The following is a 16,708-nucleotide window of genomic DNA, read 5'->3' as shown; positions in this document are numbered from 1 at the left end:
AGCGTTCATACGTGCTAGAGGTCATCTAAGAAAACCTTCCCTGAGTTCATGATCCTCTAGCAAGAAAGCGACGTGTCCTTGATATACCATCTTCTTCATGGTTCGTGACCTTCGGGAGTCTAACTGTGGCCCACACAATGGACATGCATGATAACCTGAGGTAACCAGACCTGCAAGGCGATCCACAACCTAGTGAATACTTGATTGAATGAAATAAAATATAGATATTACCAGCGAGAACAAAGGTCTGCTCACCTGAGCACTCTCCCAATCCTGCAAAGTCATGCATCGTCCACATGAGAATGGCTCGAATGTTGGCTGACCGCTGACCATCGCGCCTGCTCATATCTTGTACCGTGACCCCCTCCTCCCACAAAATCTTAAGCTCATCGACTAATGGACGAAGATACACGTCCATATTTTTTACTTTGTAGCGGCCTGGGACGAGCAAGCTAAGGATGAGATGTCCTTTCTTCGTAGAAAGCCATGGAGGGATGTTGTAGTTGACAAGCACTATAGGCCACACACTGTAAGAAGTCGAGCGCAGACCGAATGGGTTCATACCATCCATGGTGAGACCGAGCCGAAGATTCCTTGGCTCTCGCGCAAAGCCTGGGAAGGTAGAGTCAATGTGGCTCTATGCGCGCGAATTTGCTGATATTCGTTGAACTCCATCCGTGGACCTATTCTGCACATGCCACGTTGTCAAGCTTGCCATGGCAGACGTGCGAAACATGTGGTTTATATGGGGGATGAGCGGAAAGTGTAAAATAACTTTTTGAGGGATGGTTTGCCCTTGCAAGTCCTGTCGATACCTGTGAGCACCACACTTTGGACATGTCTCCATAGTCTCGTATTCATCTCGAAACAATATGCCGTCGTTGATACATGCATGGATGTTATTGTAGTCCATGCCAAGCTTCCGTAAAACATGTCGTGCATCATCACGAGACTCAGGCATGGTATTTGCAGGTGGCAATATATGATATTTCAATAACCTGAAAAAAATCATAAAACACCTTGAAAAAACACAAATGTTTGCAATAATAATGTTTAAAAAAAAATCAATGAATCATGTGTGCAAGGTACTTGAATAACTCAGTCACACTCGTATCGCTCCAACCGTATTTTGCTTGCACACTTAAGAGTGCAAGCAATGTCGTCAACCGAGATACTCGGCACCCATCATATAATGGTATGGATGCTTCCTCTCTAAGCGGGTCAGATGTCTCAACATCCATGGGAATCAATGCATTGATCATTGCCTCCATCTCAGGCTCCAAGATTGTAGGCAGGTCGGGAAGGTTGTCTGTCTCCTCTGGCATTGACGGTATAGATGGGCCTTGCGAGTGGTCGATTGGCTCCTACAATCCATCCATCGCACATCCACGAACTCTTCTAATTGGCCGCAAAGGGTGCACTCCCCCTTGGGTCGAGACATCACCCCCCTAGATACAAAATTTGCCAACAAGACCCAATCTTATTGTGTATGGTTTTCAATTAGCTTGCGAGTACAATGCATGAAAAATGCTAACTTCAAATTACCGTTTGCTGAAAATCCGCAATCGCCTGATCAATGATCTCAGATCGAAACTCGCCAAATTGTCGTACATGTTCTATAGACAATCGGCGTTTTCGTCTAATTGCCAACTTGCATTGAGAGCAAGGACATGGGGCACGCTGATTAAGATACGTCTCGCGGTCTTGAACAATAAGACCTTCTTCGTTTGCCATCTTATCTACATTACAGCAAACGAGGCTTAAATGGATAGCTTTATGGAGATGTACTTCAAGTTGCAAGTTGACCATAAATCTTGCATTGTATATAGTAGTTGAGAGATTTTCCAATGTTATATCTCGGCCTTGTATCATGCTCAACGATTTGTTTGTCCCGGTAGATAATTATTTGTTATATCTCGGCTTTGAGTATAAGTAATCCATTTTAAAATTAATGCGCGCCATCTATGAAATTTTATAACTATAGTAATAAAATTTATTTCAATCAATTCTACTCATAGTCATAAGACCTGAGAGAAATTATCCTATACTCAATTTAAGGGTTTCTTCTTCTATAACAATACTTTTGGGTTCATTTTGATGAAGTACGTGGCCCATGGCAAAGCACATTGCATACCATTATCAGTAAGTCTATTATCTTAAATTTCCTTCCCCTCCCTCTCCCTCTCTTTCTCTCCCTCTCCCTCTCTCCCTCTCTTTCTCTCACCCTCTCCCTCTCCCTCTCGTTCTCTTTCTCTCCCTCTCTCATTTCCTTCCCCTCCCTCTCCCTCTCCCTCTCCCTCTCCCTCTCCCTCTCCCTCTCTTTCTCTTTTTCTCCCTCTCTCTCTCTATCTCTCTTTCTCTCTCATTTCCTAAACAAGCAAAAAATAAAGTGATTTAAACATCCTCCAAGCAAAAGGGAGAGGGAGAGATACAATGCACTCTCCCTCTCTTTCTCTTTCTATCCCTCTCTCATTTTCTTCCCCTCCCTCTCCCTCTCGCTCTCTTTCTCTCTCTCATTTCCTCTCCTAAACAAGCAAAAAATAAAGTGATTCAAACATTAAACAAGCAAAAGGGAGAGGGAGAGAGAGAATGCACTCTCCCTCCTTCTCCCTCTTTCTCTTTCTCTCCCTCTCTCATTTCCTCCCCCTCCCTCTCCCTCTCCCTCTATTTCTCTTTCTCTTTCTTTCCCTCTCCCTCTTCCTCTCCCTCTCCCTCTCCCTCTCCCTCTCTTTCTCTCCCTCTCTCTCCCTCTCCCTCTCCTTCTCTTTCATTTCCTCTCCTAAACAAGCAAAAGAGAACGATTTAAACCTTCAACAAGCAAAAGAAAGAGAGAGGGAGACTCACCAATGAGATATGGCGAGCGTGGGCGGCTTCTCTTTGCAACGAGGGCTCCTCCTCTCCTTCGCGAACAACGGCAGCGGCGGCAGCAAGTCTCTTCCTCTTCTTCTCTCACAAAGCCTTCGCTCTCTCCCTCGCTCTCGCTCTCAAAAGGCGAAACAAAAGAAATGAAAACGGCGCTCGGGTTTCGGCCGCGTTTTTTTTCCTGCGGCGTCGCTATTTGCGTCGCCAATAGCGACGCCGATATCCGCCGTCGCTAATCGGCGTCGCTAATTGCCCAATTCCTTGTAGTGTATTAGCAATAAAATATACATATTTCAAGATGTTCAATAACAACTATTAATGTCCTACTCCAATCTGTCTAGATTAACACCAATCTCAACTAAGGCTATCTATTTTTCATGCTAAAAATTCCAAATAAAATGACAAAAACAATTCCCGATCTAGACAAACTCAAAAAATCTAGCTATAAAACAACAGAAAAAAAACAGTCACACAAACAACTAAGCTAGCAAAAATCCTACATAACTAATGTTTTTCTAGGGCTTTTCAATTTATGCAAAAGCATTTGACACCATATATCCATACACTGTAAGTGTGGCGAATGCCCATTAATGTCACTTCATTCATTATTTTTTCAGTGGCTAATAGAATAAGAGAAACCAATCACATATTGTGATTGTTGGAGTTCCTACATCTTGACTCTCTCTCTCTTGCTCTCTAGCTCCATCTGCAATAGCTCACACCTCCATTGCTTCTGCTTACTCGTGCTCCCACTCAAGCTTCTCTATTCAACAACATCTCTAAGTCCAAAGATTTGTCCCCTTGGTGTTATTTTAATAAAAGTATAAGGTAAACGACATATTACATCTCTTTTATGTATACATTGAGGTTAGATCTTTGTGGAATAAAGTATTTTGGTGCAATGGGTAGAGTAAAGCTGCACATTGCGCATTCATCTAAGCATGAGGTAATAAGTGATCATTGGGATTAAAGGCAAATTGAATGAAATATCAAAACTTCTATGGGACCCCCTCAAGGCTCTCTTACTAAAGTGTGTTTGGTCTTTGTATGATGAAGATATGATAGGTCATGTCAAAGGGTCTCCTAGCTAATTGCAAAAACAATGCTATGCAAGATACTTTGATGTGCCTTAGATCACTTAGCAAGAGGTAGAACTACCATAAAGTTTCGTACAAGTTATTTTAGAAAGCTTATTAGTTTTTTTCTTGATCCCTTTGCTCCTCTCTATGAGTAGATGAGTCATTTACAAAGTTATAGACATCTTTATTTTTCTCATATCAGTAATATGATATCTTCTTTCATGCATTTAAAAAGGAAAATGGCTATACTTGTACATATTAGAGGTGTAATAAAAATACCGTGCATGGGCCGAGTGAAGAGAGAGTAAATCTAGGCACACAAATGAAGAATTGAAGTTAAACTACAACTATGTTAAGGTGCTTTCATTAGATGTTTAGTTAATGGCTCAATGATCCTATGGGTAAGCTATTATGCTTCCTTAGGAACTGCTTTGTTAATTCTAAAGTTTGGCTATTCCATGAGGAATTGAGATTTATTGTCAAATGAATTTTTGAATTTGAAAAGAAACTTTAATTTTTTGACAAGGAAGTTTTTAAACTTTGGATATCTAAGGCCATTTTGATTATGGTATGAGAGGAAAACTTGCAAAATTTAAGAAAAACCTTACAAGTTGTTAAGCTTAAAGGTTTTGGAATTGCCTTTAAAAGATGTTTTTCAGGAACATTGGTCAGGATAATAAGTTTTTTCACTTCAAAAACGCCCCACTTGCGCCTGATGTCTTAAAAGTTTTGCTTGTAAGGTTGAGGCGTCTCATGTCTAAGTTATATCATCTATAAAAGGCAACAATTGTAGAACATCAGCGGTCTTGTGGCCCAATGGATAAGGCGCCGGTCTACGGAACCGGAGATTCCAGGTTCGACCCCTGGCAAGATCGGTTGAAGGGTTTTGCACTCGTCGTAGCTTTGTTTATTTCGGTCTAGTTTTACCATATTATTTTACTTTTTTTAAAAACATTTGTTTGTCTTCAAGCCTACTGTTTTCATAACCTGGGAATATCTCCTTAATGAAAAGCCGTGCAATCTCGGCCGCATCCAAATTGCTACTCGTGGTCGCTTACTACTACGCATCTAGGCTTTTTTTTTCTTCTATAAATTTACAATTTTCATAGATCGAGGCATTCTCTCTCGTATTGTTTTTTTTTTTTTCTCGGGCGGCGTCTCGTCAAGTTTATCAGTTTAGTTTTCTAGTCGGTACGTTTCTCCCCATCAATATATATATTCATTCCCTTGCTCTGAAGATTAGAATGCGGGTTGTCTTCTTTATCCCTTCACGTCGACGTCGCATTGCAATACCTGAAGGAGAGAGGTATCATGGCGACAACGCAGGCGCGGGTGGTGATGAGCAAGAAGCGCAAGTTCGTGGCGGACGGCGTCTTCCTCGCGGAGCTTAACGAATGGCTGGCCAGGGAGCTCGCGGAAGCCGGCTACGCGGGAGTGGAGGTCCGAGACACCCCCATGCGCACCGAGATCATCATCCGGGCCACCAGGACCCAGAGCGTGCTCGGCGAGAAGGGCCGCCGCATCAGAGAGCTCACCTCTGCAGTCTACCAGAGGTTCCGCTTCGCCCCCGGAACTGTCGTGCTGTATGCCGAGAGAGTGCAGCAGCGCGGCTTGAGTGCCATCGCGCAAGCGGAGTCCTTGCGTTACAAGCTGTTAGGTGAGTGACCTTCAACAGGGTACGGTTATCGGACTGTCATGAAATTATGTCCATTTGTTGTGACATGCATACTAAGTAAGAGTCGTTCTTTCCTGCAACCCTTGTCTCAGGCGGCCTTGCTGTCCGAAGGGCGTGCTATGGCGTCGTGCGATTCATCATGGAAAGCGGAGCCAAGGGCTGCGAGATCATCGTTAGCGGCAAACTTAGAGCCCAACGTGCTAAGTCTATAAAGTTCAAGGACGGGTACATGATGTCGTCTGGCCACCCCGTCAACATGTACGTCGATTGCGCGGTGCGGCATGTGTTGCTTCGGCAGGGAGTGCTGGGTATCAAGATCAAGATTATGTTGGAGTGGGATCCCAAGGGCGAACAAGGGCCGGCCACACCTTTGCCTGATATTGTCACCGTTCACCCTCCAAAAGACGAAGAAGATCAGATGGTTCCCAAGCCTCATGCTGGAGAGGAAGAAGAAGAAGAAGATGCTGCAGCAGCCTAACTCTATGCTGTGTGCTTCTGGCAGACAATTCTAAATGAATGATTGTTGCTCACTTTGTTCCCAAAATGTAGCGTAGTGGTTGTGCTGGTAGGTTTCTACCCTGCCAAGGATAGGTCGTCACATTTTGTTACGAGTGGTATTGCGGAATTTATCTCAAGTTTACACTTTGTTAGGGCCTAGAGCGTTCAATGTAGCCTGTGTTTATGTACTTTTCTCCTACGTTTGTCATCTTATGGTTTCGCTAGAATGCATTTGTTTCTCTCTTTGTAAATCTCATCTTTGAATCTTGTTCAGCTCATTAATATCTACCTAATTTGTTCATGATTCACACACACACACATTTGTGGCATTCTTAAAGAATAATGAAAAACATAATCTCCTTTTAAAATTTTTTAATTACATGAGTTTCATGGTCCTCATAGATACATCCTATGTGAACTAAACCCTTTTTTAAAGCCCATTATTTTCAAATAATTGCAAAGGTATTCTAGCTTGTTTATGTCAGGAGAAAAAGAGTAGTTTGAATTACTTCATTGTGGAAGTCTACCCTAATGATATATTCCATTGCTGTTCTCAAAATCCTACTAAACATAGTTGACCAATCACATCTCAAAACCCTTCATTTAGCATAGCAATTGTGAGTACACTACCTTGTTCATTTAGTGTGTACATCCAATTGCTACTTAAGCAATGATATTACTAAATGGCTTCTATACAAGCCAATTGTCATATGAATTGAAATCATTCATTTATATACTAGTGTGTTCTTGCATATAATTGCCTATGATGTAAGATGAACATGAATTGTCTTTATGATGCCTCCAAAATTTTCTTTAGATTTTTAGGGGGAAAGGGAGTCCGCATCGCATTCCATGGGAGATTACCTTCCCTAAGCATGATGGCAGGCTAGATAATTGCATGACTTGAAAGAGTGAATAAGGAGCAACCTTGGCTATCGTGCTTATCATCTTCATCAGTGTTGTAATACTTCAAAGAGGAGGTTGTTACTATCTTAGTTGGAAGGATGTGAGCTTTTGTCTCAAACCAGGAAATTAGGACAAAAGACTTGAAAGTTACTCAATCTCAAATTTTAAACCAAGCATAGTACTTTATTAGATATGAGAGAGAGAGAGAGAGAGAGAGAGAGAGAGAGAGAGAGAGAGAGAGAGAGAGAGGTCAAGAGAGACAGGAGGGTGAGAGATGGAGAGAGTAATAAATACATCTATACATACACATATACATGTATGCCAGATATGTGTTGACACATCCAATCGGACCAGAGTCATGTGATTACATATATCATTGGCAAGATCCTCATCATTGTAAGTTTATCATCACTACAAGTTTATGTGTCTTACATGCCAATTAATACAAGTACCCATTAAGGTGAAAATCCCAACTTGGAGGGACTTTGTTTCACCCCACGCACCACATTTACATCTTTATGGGGGGGCAGGGGGGATCCTCATGGCCCATGACATTTAGCCTTCTTAGAGAGTGACTTCTTGTGCACCACTTAGATGCACGAGATATTGGGATTTCATTTGTATCACATGTACATGTATAATAGTTGCAAACTTAACTTTAGTAGTACTTATTTACTAATTTCTAAACTTATATACCTTTTTGTAATGTGTATATATGTATATATATCAAACATGCAATCCATGTTTGATAGGATAGTACACATGGATGGTAGTAGGGATCTGGCATGCAAGAAGCCAAATACATATTTGGATTTTCTTTCTCTACATGTGTTGGTATATTTATTCGAATGACTTCTTTGTGAGCATCATAAGTTCTACTAGTAAAAGTCTTGCTATATATCAATATTTTTTACAATGCTTTTTTCATCGTCACTTATTCCGATGCTCATACCAATGTGTGTAGACTAAAGATTTTGCCGATGCTCATTTGGATAAAATGGAACCTGAGATTCAAAACAAGTTTGTGCGTGTTTTCATCTTAAATTTTGATGAATATCCTTCACCCCTTGTAGTGTCATTTTTCCCACTTTTACTTCATCTAACACATGATTCTAGATCATTTATATGCTTGTCTCATATTCTCTATTTTTTAAAGTCAAAAGCTAAGCTTCAAAATCGTAAAAGGATACTATATCAATGTTTCACCAACAACAAAACCCATACATGCATGTGAGAGTAACTCAAACACTACCTTCTTTGACACCAACCCATCAAAATATCATATTCAAGCATGCTTGTACAAATAACTTGAAATTATTCACCCATGTGGCTCTTGCTTGGAAAGAATATACTTCTATTTTAATAGAAGCCTACATTTCTCTTTTTCATTTGACATGCTATGAATGTCATATGATTTTTAGTAGGTATTGGTGATTTTTTTGTTGCCTCTTAGTAATACGAGATTGGAAAGTTTCCTACACACCATTCATACCCACAAATTCTAGAAGCACAAAATAGACTTGTATGTTAGCCCATGTGCATAAGGGATCTAGAATCAATTCAAACCCCTTGGAGTTATCTTTACACATCTTGATTATTCCCTAGTGTTGTCCAATGTGGAGACATATGAGGTTGGGAGTATCTATGAGGGGCTACTCATTGGATGGAAGATGAGGTGTTGGGGGGAGGGGGGCAAGGATGAGGTTATATCAAAGTGTAAAGCATAGTTGCATGTGGTTGGGGTTATCAGTGGCATCAATGGCGTGAATGAGAGTAGGTTGGGATGGAATATGAGTGGAGGATGGAGGCAACAAGAGACAAGGTGGTGAGGAGGCAGAGTATGAGAAATAAGTGGTAATGCAAGGAGGGAAATGGGGAAATATGTTCATAGGGAGCATGTGTATGCAATCACTACAAGAATGAGGGGGCTTAGGGACATAGGGGAAAATAGTGGGCATTACATAGGGGGCTTAGGGAAAATAGCGACATGCTTTAAAAATATTATTTTGGCATTGCAACAGGTGTCACTTTAGTGATGTTCTTAGAGACATTTGCGAACAATGAAAAGGTATTGTATAAGCAATGGCATCACATGCAACACCTTCAAATGTAAAAGAATATTTGAAATGTTGCACAAGGAGCTCATTTGCTCCCCAAAGGTGGCTGAGTGCAACCGTGACCACGAAGGAGCCTCAGCTATTCTATTGATCATTCTATTGTAGGTAACACAAGTGATACCCTTCCCCCTTGATCATTCATTTCTTGTTTATGGTTTGGCTACAACATGCTTTTGATATCTCTATTTGAGGCCTTGCTTGCCCTTTAAAATGCTATCAATGTATACACTCTATTCTTAGTATGATTTTGGTTTGTTAATGATACAATTCTTGCATAACACTCAAGCATATCTTCGTAGTAATGTTGACATAATAGAGAGGTCACCATTCTCATTTTTTTTAGCAAGCATTCTTGACATATAGTATTCTTGCCACATTCATAGCTATTGGTATTCTCGCTATCAAGTTCCTCCACTAGAAAACTTGCCATAAGTAGTTGATTTGTCTCAAGTCTCAAGTCAAAGGCGTAGGCTCAAGGAATGTTTCTACCTAGTTTATAGTAGCAAGCATTCTTGACATATATTATTCTTGCCACATTCATAGCTATTGGTATTCTCGCTATCAAGTTCCTCCATCCATAAGTAGTTGATTTGTCTCAAGTCTCAAGTCAAAGATGTAGGTTCAAGGAATGGTGGTATAAAACCAATCATGCATTGAAGAGCTTGTAAGATAATATAGCATTAAGTACAAGAAACTATCTATACTATACTTGTTAGCATGTATACCCAAAACACATTGAGGCTCTAACAATTGTTACCAATGTTAGATATGCTCAATGCTCCACCCTTGTAAGGTGTCACTAATGATCCATGGTGCTCTAAGTTGTAAGGCCCCCATTATGAGGAGAAGCCATGTGTAAGCAACGACATTGGGTGAGTCTTGACTTGTATGTTAGATGAGGTCAATGTGACCGAATGGCAAAAAGGCAATCTTTGTCAATCTAGTATCTGGGTTAGATAGAGTAGTTATGTTGGTAGCAACTCGAAACACAATGCATCGAGTTGTGTGGTGTGGGAGTTATTAGGGGCCCCTATTGTAGGGTTCGAGGGTTACGAAAGTGGCCCTTGGTGGCTAGGGGGGTTGGGGGCAATGCCCTTAGTGTCCCTAGCTCGATAATACAGGGGATATTCCTTGGAATATTCATTGGCCAACTAACAAAGGTTCATAATATGGTCAGACTTGCCAACCAAACTACCTTCTTGGGCTATAAAAGGAAGACCCCTCTAAAGCCACCATTAATCTATCTTTCACCCAGTTAGAGTTATCTTAGCTACCCTAAGCTCTTCACCTATCATCTATTTGGATTCCCATCCAATCTTCCTAATGGAAGTGCACAGCTAGACAGAGCCATCTTTGTATTAGTTCATTTGAAATTAAAGTAGTCGCTATTCTTTGCATGTTTGTTTTGTGTTTTCTACTCCTTGCTCAGATATTGTGTCCACTATGACGTGTAATTTCTACCTTCAAGTCCATTACTTTGGAGTGCATACGAGAAGCAAGATTTTTGAGCAAGCATTTGAGTGAGGTTTTCTAAGCAACCTCTATTTCTTATTCCACATAGTCCATTTATTCCTCCTCTTCTTCTAGGCATATATCAAGCACACTACTACTCCTCCACTACCACCACTATCTCCACCACCACCATTACTACCACTACCACTACCACTACCACTACCACCATCTCCATCACCATCACCTCCACCTCATGCACCACCTCCATTGTTTCCTCCACCACTACTACCACTACAACCTCCACCACCACTATCTCCATAGCTTCCACCAACATCTTTCCCACCCATGTTTCTCCCCCCATGTTAAGTACCTCAAATACAACTCTCTCTCTCTCTCTCTCTCACCTACCAATTATTCTCTCTCTATTTTTTCTTATCCTTGTCTCTCTCTCTCACCTACCAATTATTCTCTCTCTATTTTTTCTTCTCCTTGTCTCTCTCTCTCTCCCCCTCTCTTTTTTTCTCTCTCCCAATCCCATGTATAAGTAATCTCCCCCCTCTTTGTCTCTTTGTCTCTCTCAAATAGCAACTTTTTGCTTTCTTTCTCTCTCTCTCTCTCTCTCTCTCTCTCAAATAGAAACTTTTTGCTTTCTCTCTCTCTTACTCTCTCTCTCTCTCTCTCTCTCTCTCAATTAGAAACTTCTCTCTTTCTCCCTCTCTTACACATACACACACACATACACATACACAATCTCTCAATTAGCAAATTCTCTCTATCTCTCTCTCATTTGCTTAGCCTCCAACACAAATCCATATTATGCATGTGTTTTTCACAATCCTCTTAATTTTGCAAGGGTCAAGAGTTTGAATGCGATCCATTGTCTTAGACACTTTTAGTAGTTAATATTGGGGTGATAAGAATATTACATTGTTACTCCTACAATATTCATATATACATTTACATAGCTCTCTCTTTTATGTGCATGATTTGCAATTACATCTCGATATATCATCACTTCCATTGTACATACATAAGCAAAACTACATCACACATGTTTTTGCTACACTCAATTGAGCATTATTGTGTGAACTTACTGCAAGAGGATACGATGTCAAGTAGTTTATTGTACTTACTACAAAAACATGTGATATCTATTGTTTTTCAAATTGTTCAAATAGTTAATATCATGACAACAATATTACCTCATTGTTACTCAATTCGTTGTGCATATATGCATTTACAGGTGTACATGCATCTACACTCCATCCTTCCTTAGATATTTTGCACATGCTTTATTTACACATCTCAATATACCGGCAATTGAGTGAAAGCCTATACACAATCTCCTTCACTTGCACATTCCTCTCTCTTTCTCCAATTCTCTCTCATCCTCATTTCACTGTGCTTGAAAATCAACACAATCAAATAATTATGAAATTATATTTTCATTCTGCACATCAAATATCCATTTTTCTTGTATAATCATTTCTCATTGGAGGGGTATTCACCTTTTTGATATTCGAAGAAGATAGGGAATCTCAAATATACCTTCTTACCCTACTCTTTCTCTATATGATAATCCTCATATGTGCACTGATCATCAAGAAAAGTCACCATTATATTTCTAGACACTACAAGATATAGACCTTATAGCGACGTTTAAAGCGACGAAAATTCAAACAACAAAATTTGCCCCCGTCGTCGCAAAAAGCGTCGTTATTGACGACGCCATAGAATCGTCGCTATAACCGTCGCTATATGCGTCGCTATATGCATCGCTATATTCGTCGCACGACGGTTACAGAGAATTTGCGACGCTGATAGCGACGGCAATAGCGACGCGTACAGTAAATTTGCGACGCAAATAGCGACGGTAACAGAGAAAAAAAAAATGTGGCAGGGCAGCAAGCTGCCCTGCCACATATAGCACTGTGTGCTGTATGAGAGTCATACAAAATAGTTTCTGCACTGCTTCATACAAAGCGTTTGCAAACAAAAAGAATGTATACTGAAATCATAAAACTGATGGATGAAATAAATACATGATATCGCATAAAATGCGATTGGTACAATCATAAAACAATATCACTAATACATAGAAAATGTCTACATAGATCGGGCGACTAAAAACTAAAGGTATGTGAGCTCTAAGGATCCAAGGGCGAGCTACAAATCGTCGTCCCCCGAAAGCTCTTCCCGCTGTAAAGGAGCATCAAACGGATTCTGCAGAAAAAGAAACAACATATCAATCCACCATACAATAATGCATTCAAATATCTCATGGTAACTACGGACAAGAAAGATGAGTGACTTACTGGGCCGCCGCGTCTATACAATCGGTCGATCAATGATCTGAGACCGTGCCTCTCCGCATATCGAGTCTCAAGGCCTTGCGGATAGCGATTTGTAATGGAGTGCTGCAAAGAAAACAAAATGCTAACTGTTAGAAACATGATTGTCAGTACAAAGAATATCTCAAAAAAACAAATAAGCAAAACAAAAGAGAATCTTACAAAGTCCTCCAAATATGTCCTGTGGCCGCCACTCCCAAGATGATGTACCGATCCGGCCTCGATTCGTGCCCTCGCCGCCTCCCGCTGCTGACTCCAACGTCCTGGCGAATTTGTAGCCTCCTCCCTCAGTCGGTGCCAGTCGTCTCCATCTAACCACTCGGGCTTTGGAGCCCCACTCTTGATTGCCTTGCATGCGTCGGATCGTCTATGTGACATGTATGCACGCATGCAATCCATCATCCAGCCCGTAGAGAATCTATCCACTGCGGCTGGCACCGGGAACTCCTCGTGCAAGGATGCTACTATGTACTCCTTGCTCCCCTCCGGTGTGTTCCTCCAATGATCCAGGACGTTGTGCCGAAAAACTTGTTGGCACAACTCCCTCATGCGAGCCATCACCCTCCTCCCCTCATCATTCATGATGATGGCTCCTGACCTGCCATCCACTAGGTATCCATAATCCCTAGGAGTGTGCCTTGTATGGGCCCTCTCCCATCTCCGCCCACACTCCTGGGCATATCCAGGAGATCCCTGAACATCCGGTGTACCGACGGGGGTACCCTCTCCCGGAGTGCCACACAAAGGGGTGCCGCCAGAGGGTGTGCCACCAAAAGGAGTGCCACCAGAGGGGGTGCCACCAAAAGGAGTGCCACCAAAAGGCGTGACATCTGCCGACGGCTGCGCAAAAGCCGGAGTAACTGGAGTGGACGTCCCCACAGGTGTGACAAATCCTGGCGGTGACTGAGCTCCAGCTGAACGATGAGACGGAGACACCGCGTCCGTGTCTCCATAGCAGCACCCCCCTGATCCTCCTGCAGTCGCAGTCCCTCCCTCTGGCCCAAGTCGCGAGCGTCGAGATCGTCTACTCGAAGCTGAAGCATCTGATCGCGCCGAAGCTGATCTAGCAGAGCGTCCTGACGAAGAACGAGACAGCTCCTGATCTGCTATCTCTCTGAATCTCGCGAGCTGATCTGGAGACATACGTGCCATCATCTCCTGAAACTCCTCATCGCTCATCCCTCGACTCATCCTGAAAATGTCGATACCTGCACATATAAAAAATAATGTTAGAATAATCAATTTAAACTATACAAAGCACATTAATAAAATCATTTTTGAAAAATCCCTCTTAAAATGCATATCTTATCTACCTTTATGGAAGATCTAAACAACGAATTGAGTAATACAATTCTCCAAGAATGAAGTATTCTATGGTCCCATGTTAATCTCCTGACACAACTCTGCATACACTGGAAGGTCGATAGACATGTCACCACAAAACAACGAGTCTGTCTCGTTCTCAAAAAATTCTACGACTTCTGTATTTCCATCATTGTTAGCCGATGCAGGCTCCAAGCTTGCGGTGGCCTCCACCCCTTGTAATTTCGATCCCTCTATTTGCATATTTTCTTCATCTATGCCTGGAACATCGCTTTGATCGTATACTCTCGCACCTCGAGGAGTTGAAGGTATAACATACCACCATCGAGGTTGTCGGGGATTTGGATAGAAGATTACCTGTTCACAAACACTTACAAACCGTCTTCAAACCATTGTGACATAAACCATGTCGTATTACAATTAGCAAGCAAATGCCTAGTTGCACCTGTTCACAATGGGCCGACAACACAAAGGTGTCGCGCAAATCCATCCATTTTTTTTCGGAATCTATTTCCAGAAATCTAGATGGACCTCGTCGAACTGTTGCGCCAGCTCCTCCAAGTACCACTTTGAACCACTGCACGTCGAATATTATCATGGAGAAGCTACGGTAATCCACCGTAATAATACTTTGCAAATTCCCAAAATACTCCATCTCATCCACAACCGTGTTCGGATCCGTGGCTCGTCGCCGGCTCTCTTGCTCAAACCTTGCCATGACACCACAGTCCATTGTGGAGCACATTTTGTCAATACGCTCCACCCGAAAATGCCGTCCGCGCGACCACGCTGCACTATATATTTTGTACTGCACATTGAAACACTCAAATTAGATGTAGCAAGCAAATTTAGATACGACACATTCTAAACCCCTCATTACCTTTGGACTACATCCCCTCGAGAACTCCCACTCCTCCATTGAGACCTCTGTCCCTTCGCTGGATGCTGCGATCAAGGCTCCATGCAACCATCGTGTTGACATAAACTGTGGCATCTCCTCCATGCCTTCGGGATATCGAATCGGTCGGTGACGCGTACTGCGTCGGAATTCGGCTCGTGCTTCCTCTCGATCTTGCCTTGCAATCTGGTACTTGGCGAGCCACGTCTCCATGGAGGCATGGTGCAACATACAAAAGCGATTCACCTTCTCTTCCATTGAGGCATCCATTCTTTTTTCTACCCCATTTCCAACCACCACATCTCCAGTCAGCCTGTCATCGTCCTTCAGCGTCCATAGCATTTCATTGTCTGGTTCCACCGTTGGTAGCCATTGTGAGATATGCACTAACGCCTCTGACACCAACCAACCTTCCGCCATGCTACCTTCCGGACGAGCTCGTTGTCGCACAAAGCCTTTCAGGGTTTTCATGAAGCGCTCCAGGAAGAACATCCATCGCGTATGGACAGGTCCAGCAATCTCCACTTCATCCACAAGATGCACAAGAAGGTGAACTTGTATCGTGAGCATGCTAGTGGGCAGGTATTTCTCAAAGAGACAGACCGTCTCAACTGCTCCCCGCCTTGCAGATTCAATAGAGGACGTCTTAATCTCTTTCTGTGAGATCCATTGCACCAAAGTCGACAGCTTGTAAATGGCCCCGCGAATTTCTGGAGTTAGGCATCCCGCGATCGTGATCGGTAGGACAAACTGCCAAAAATGAGAAAGCATTAAGAATAATGGTCACTTTTCAAATTTCAAAATGTCCACGCTAATTAAAATCCATTCTGTTCACAAACCTGACATATCTTATGCCAATCATGGGATTTTAGCCCAGAAATCTAGTCATCTTTAGAAAATGCGGACCTGAGAGAACGCATCATACCCGTCGGAGTGCGGATAGACTTGATTACTTGCTTCACAATGCGCTCTTCTTTGGTAGACAAAACCCAGGGAGCGCGAGGAAGCTGCACTCCCCCTTCAGCACTCGACTGCGGCCAAAGCGCCTCCATCTTACCTACCTCCTTTAAATCCATTCGTGCCCCTATAGTGTCTCTCTTTCCTGTGATGTGGTCCCATAGCAAGCTGCCCACATTTTTGAAAATATGCATGGGATCCAACAAGTGGTTGACCTGTAAGTGGGTCCAATATGACAACTCGTAGAAAACTGAGAACCACCGCATTCCATTTGGATGTAAATCCGGGTTTACCATTTTCAGCTCGTACCAGCTTGCAGCGTTCATACGTGCTGGAGGTCGTCCAAGAAAACCTTCCCTGAGTTCATGATCCTTCGGCAAGAAAGCGGCGTGTCCTTGATATACCATCTTCTTCATGGTTCGTGACCTTCGGGAGTCTAACTGTGGCCCACACAATGGACATGCATGATAACCTGAGGTAACCAGACCTGCAAGGCGATCCACGACCTAGTGAATACTTGATTGAATGAAATAAAATATAGATATTACCGGCAAGAACAAAGGTCTGCTCACCTGAGCACTCTCCCAATC

At 42.4% G+C, this 16,708-nt stretch overlaps 1 protein-coding gene and 1 non-coding gene across 2 annotated transcripts; both read left to right on the top strand.

Moving 5' to 3' along the window:
• The first annotated feature begins 4,743 nt into the window (after nt 1-4,743).
• On the top strand, nt 4,744-4,816 carry TRNAR-ACG (transfer RNA arginine (anticodon ACG)). Its single transcript has one exon. It is a non-coding gene; the product is annotated as a tRNA-Arg (tRNA).
• A 416-nt stretch (nt 4,817-5,232) lies between these two features.
• LOC148013801 (small ribosomal subunit protein uS3x-like) lies at nt 5,233-6,201 on the top strand. The gene is made up of 2 exons (XM_087668025.1): nt 5,233-5,598; nt 5,709-6,201. Exons 1-2 carry the CDS (start codon nt 5,253-5,255, stop codon nt 6,092-6,094), a joined length of 732 nt encoding a protein of 243 aa, XP_087524151.1. The 5' UTR covers nt 5,233-5,252; the 3' UTR covers nt 6,095-6,201.
• The last annotated feature ends 10,507 nt before the right edge of the window (nt 6,202-16,708 follow it).

This window comes from Lygodium microphyllum, chromosome 26, assembly GCF_053477565.2.
Source record: "Lygodium microphyllum isolate KBCC chromosome 26, Lygodium_microphyllum_v1.1.10, whole genome shotgun sequence".
In the NCBI taxonomy this organism is placed as follows: Eukaryota; Viridiplantae; Streptophyta; class Polypodiopsida; order Schizaeales; family Lygodiaceae; genus Lygodium; species Lygodium microphyllum.
The sequence above is the reverse complement of the archived record's forward strand: the minus strand, read 5'-3'. Positions and strand labels throughout refer to the sequence as shown.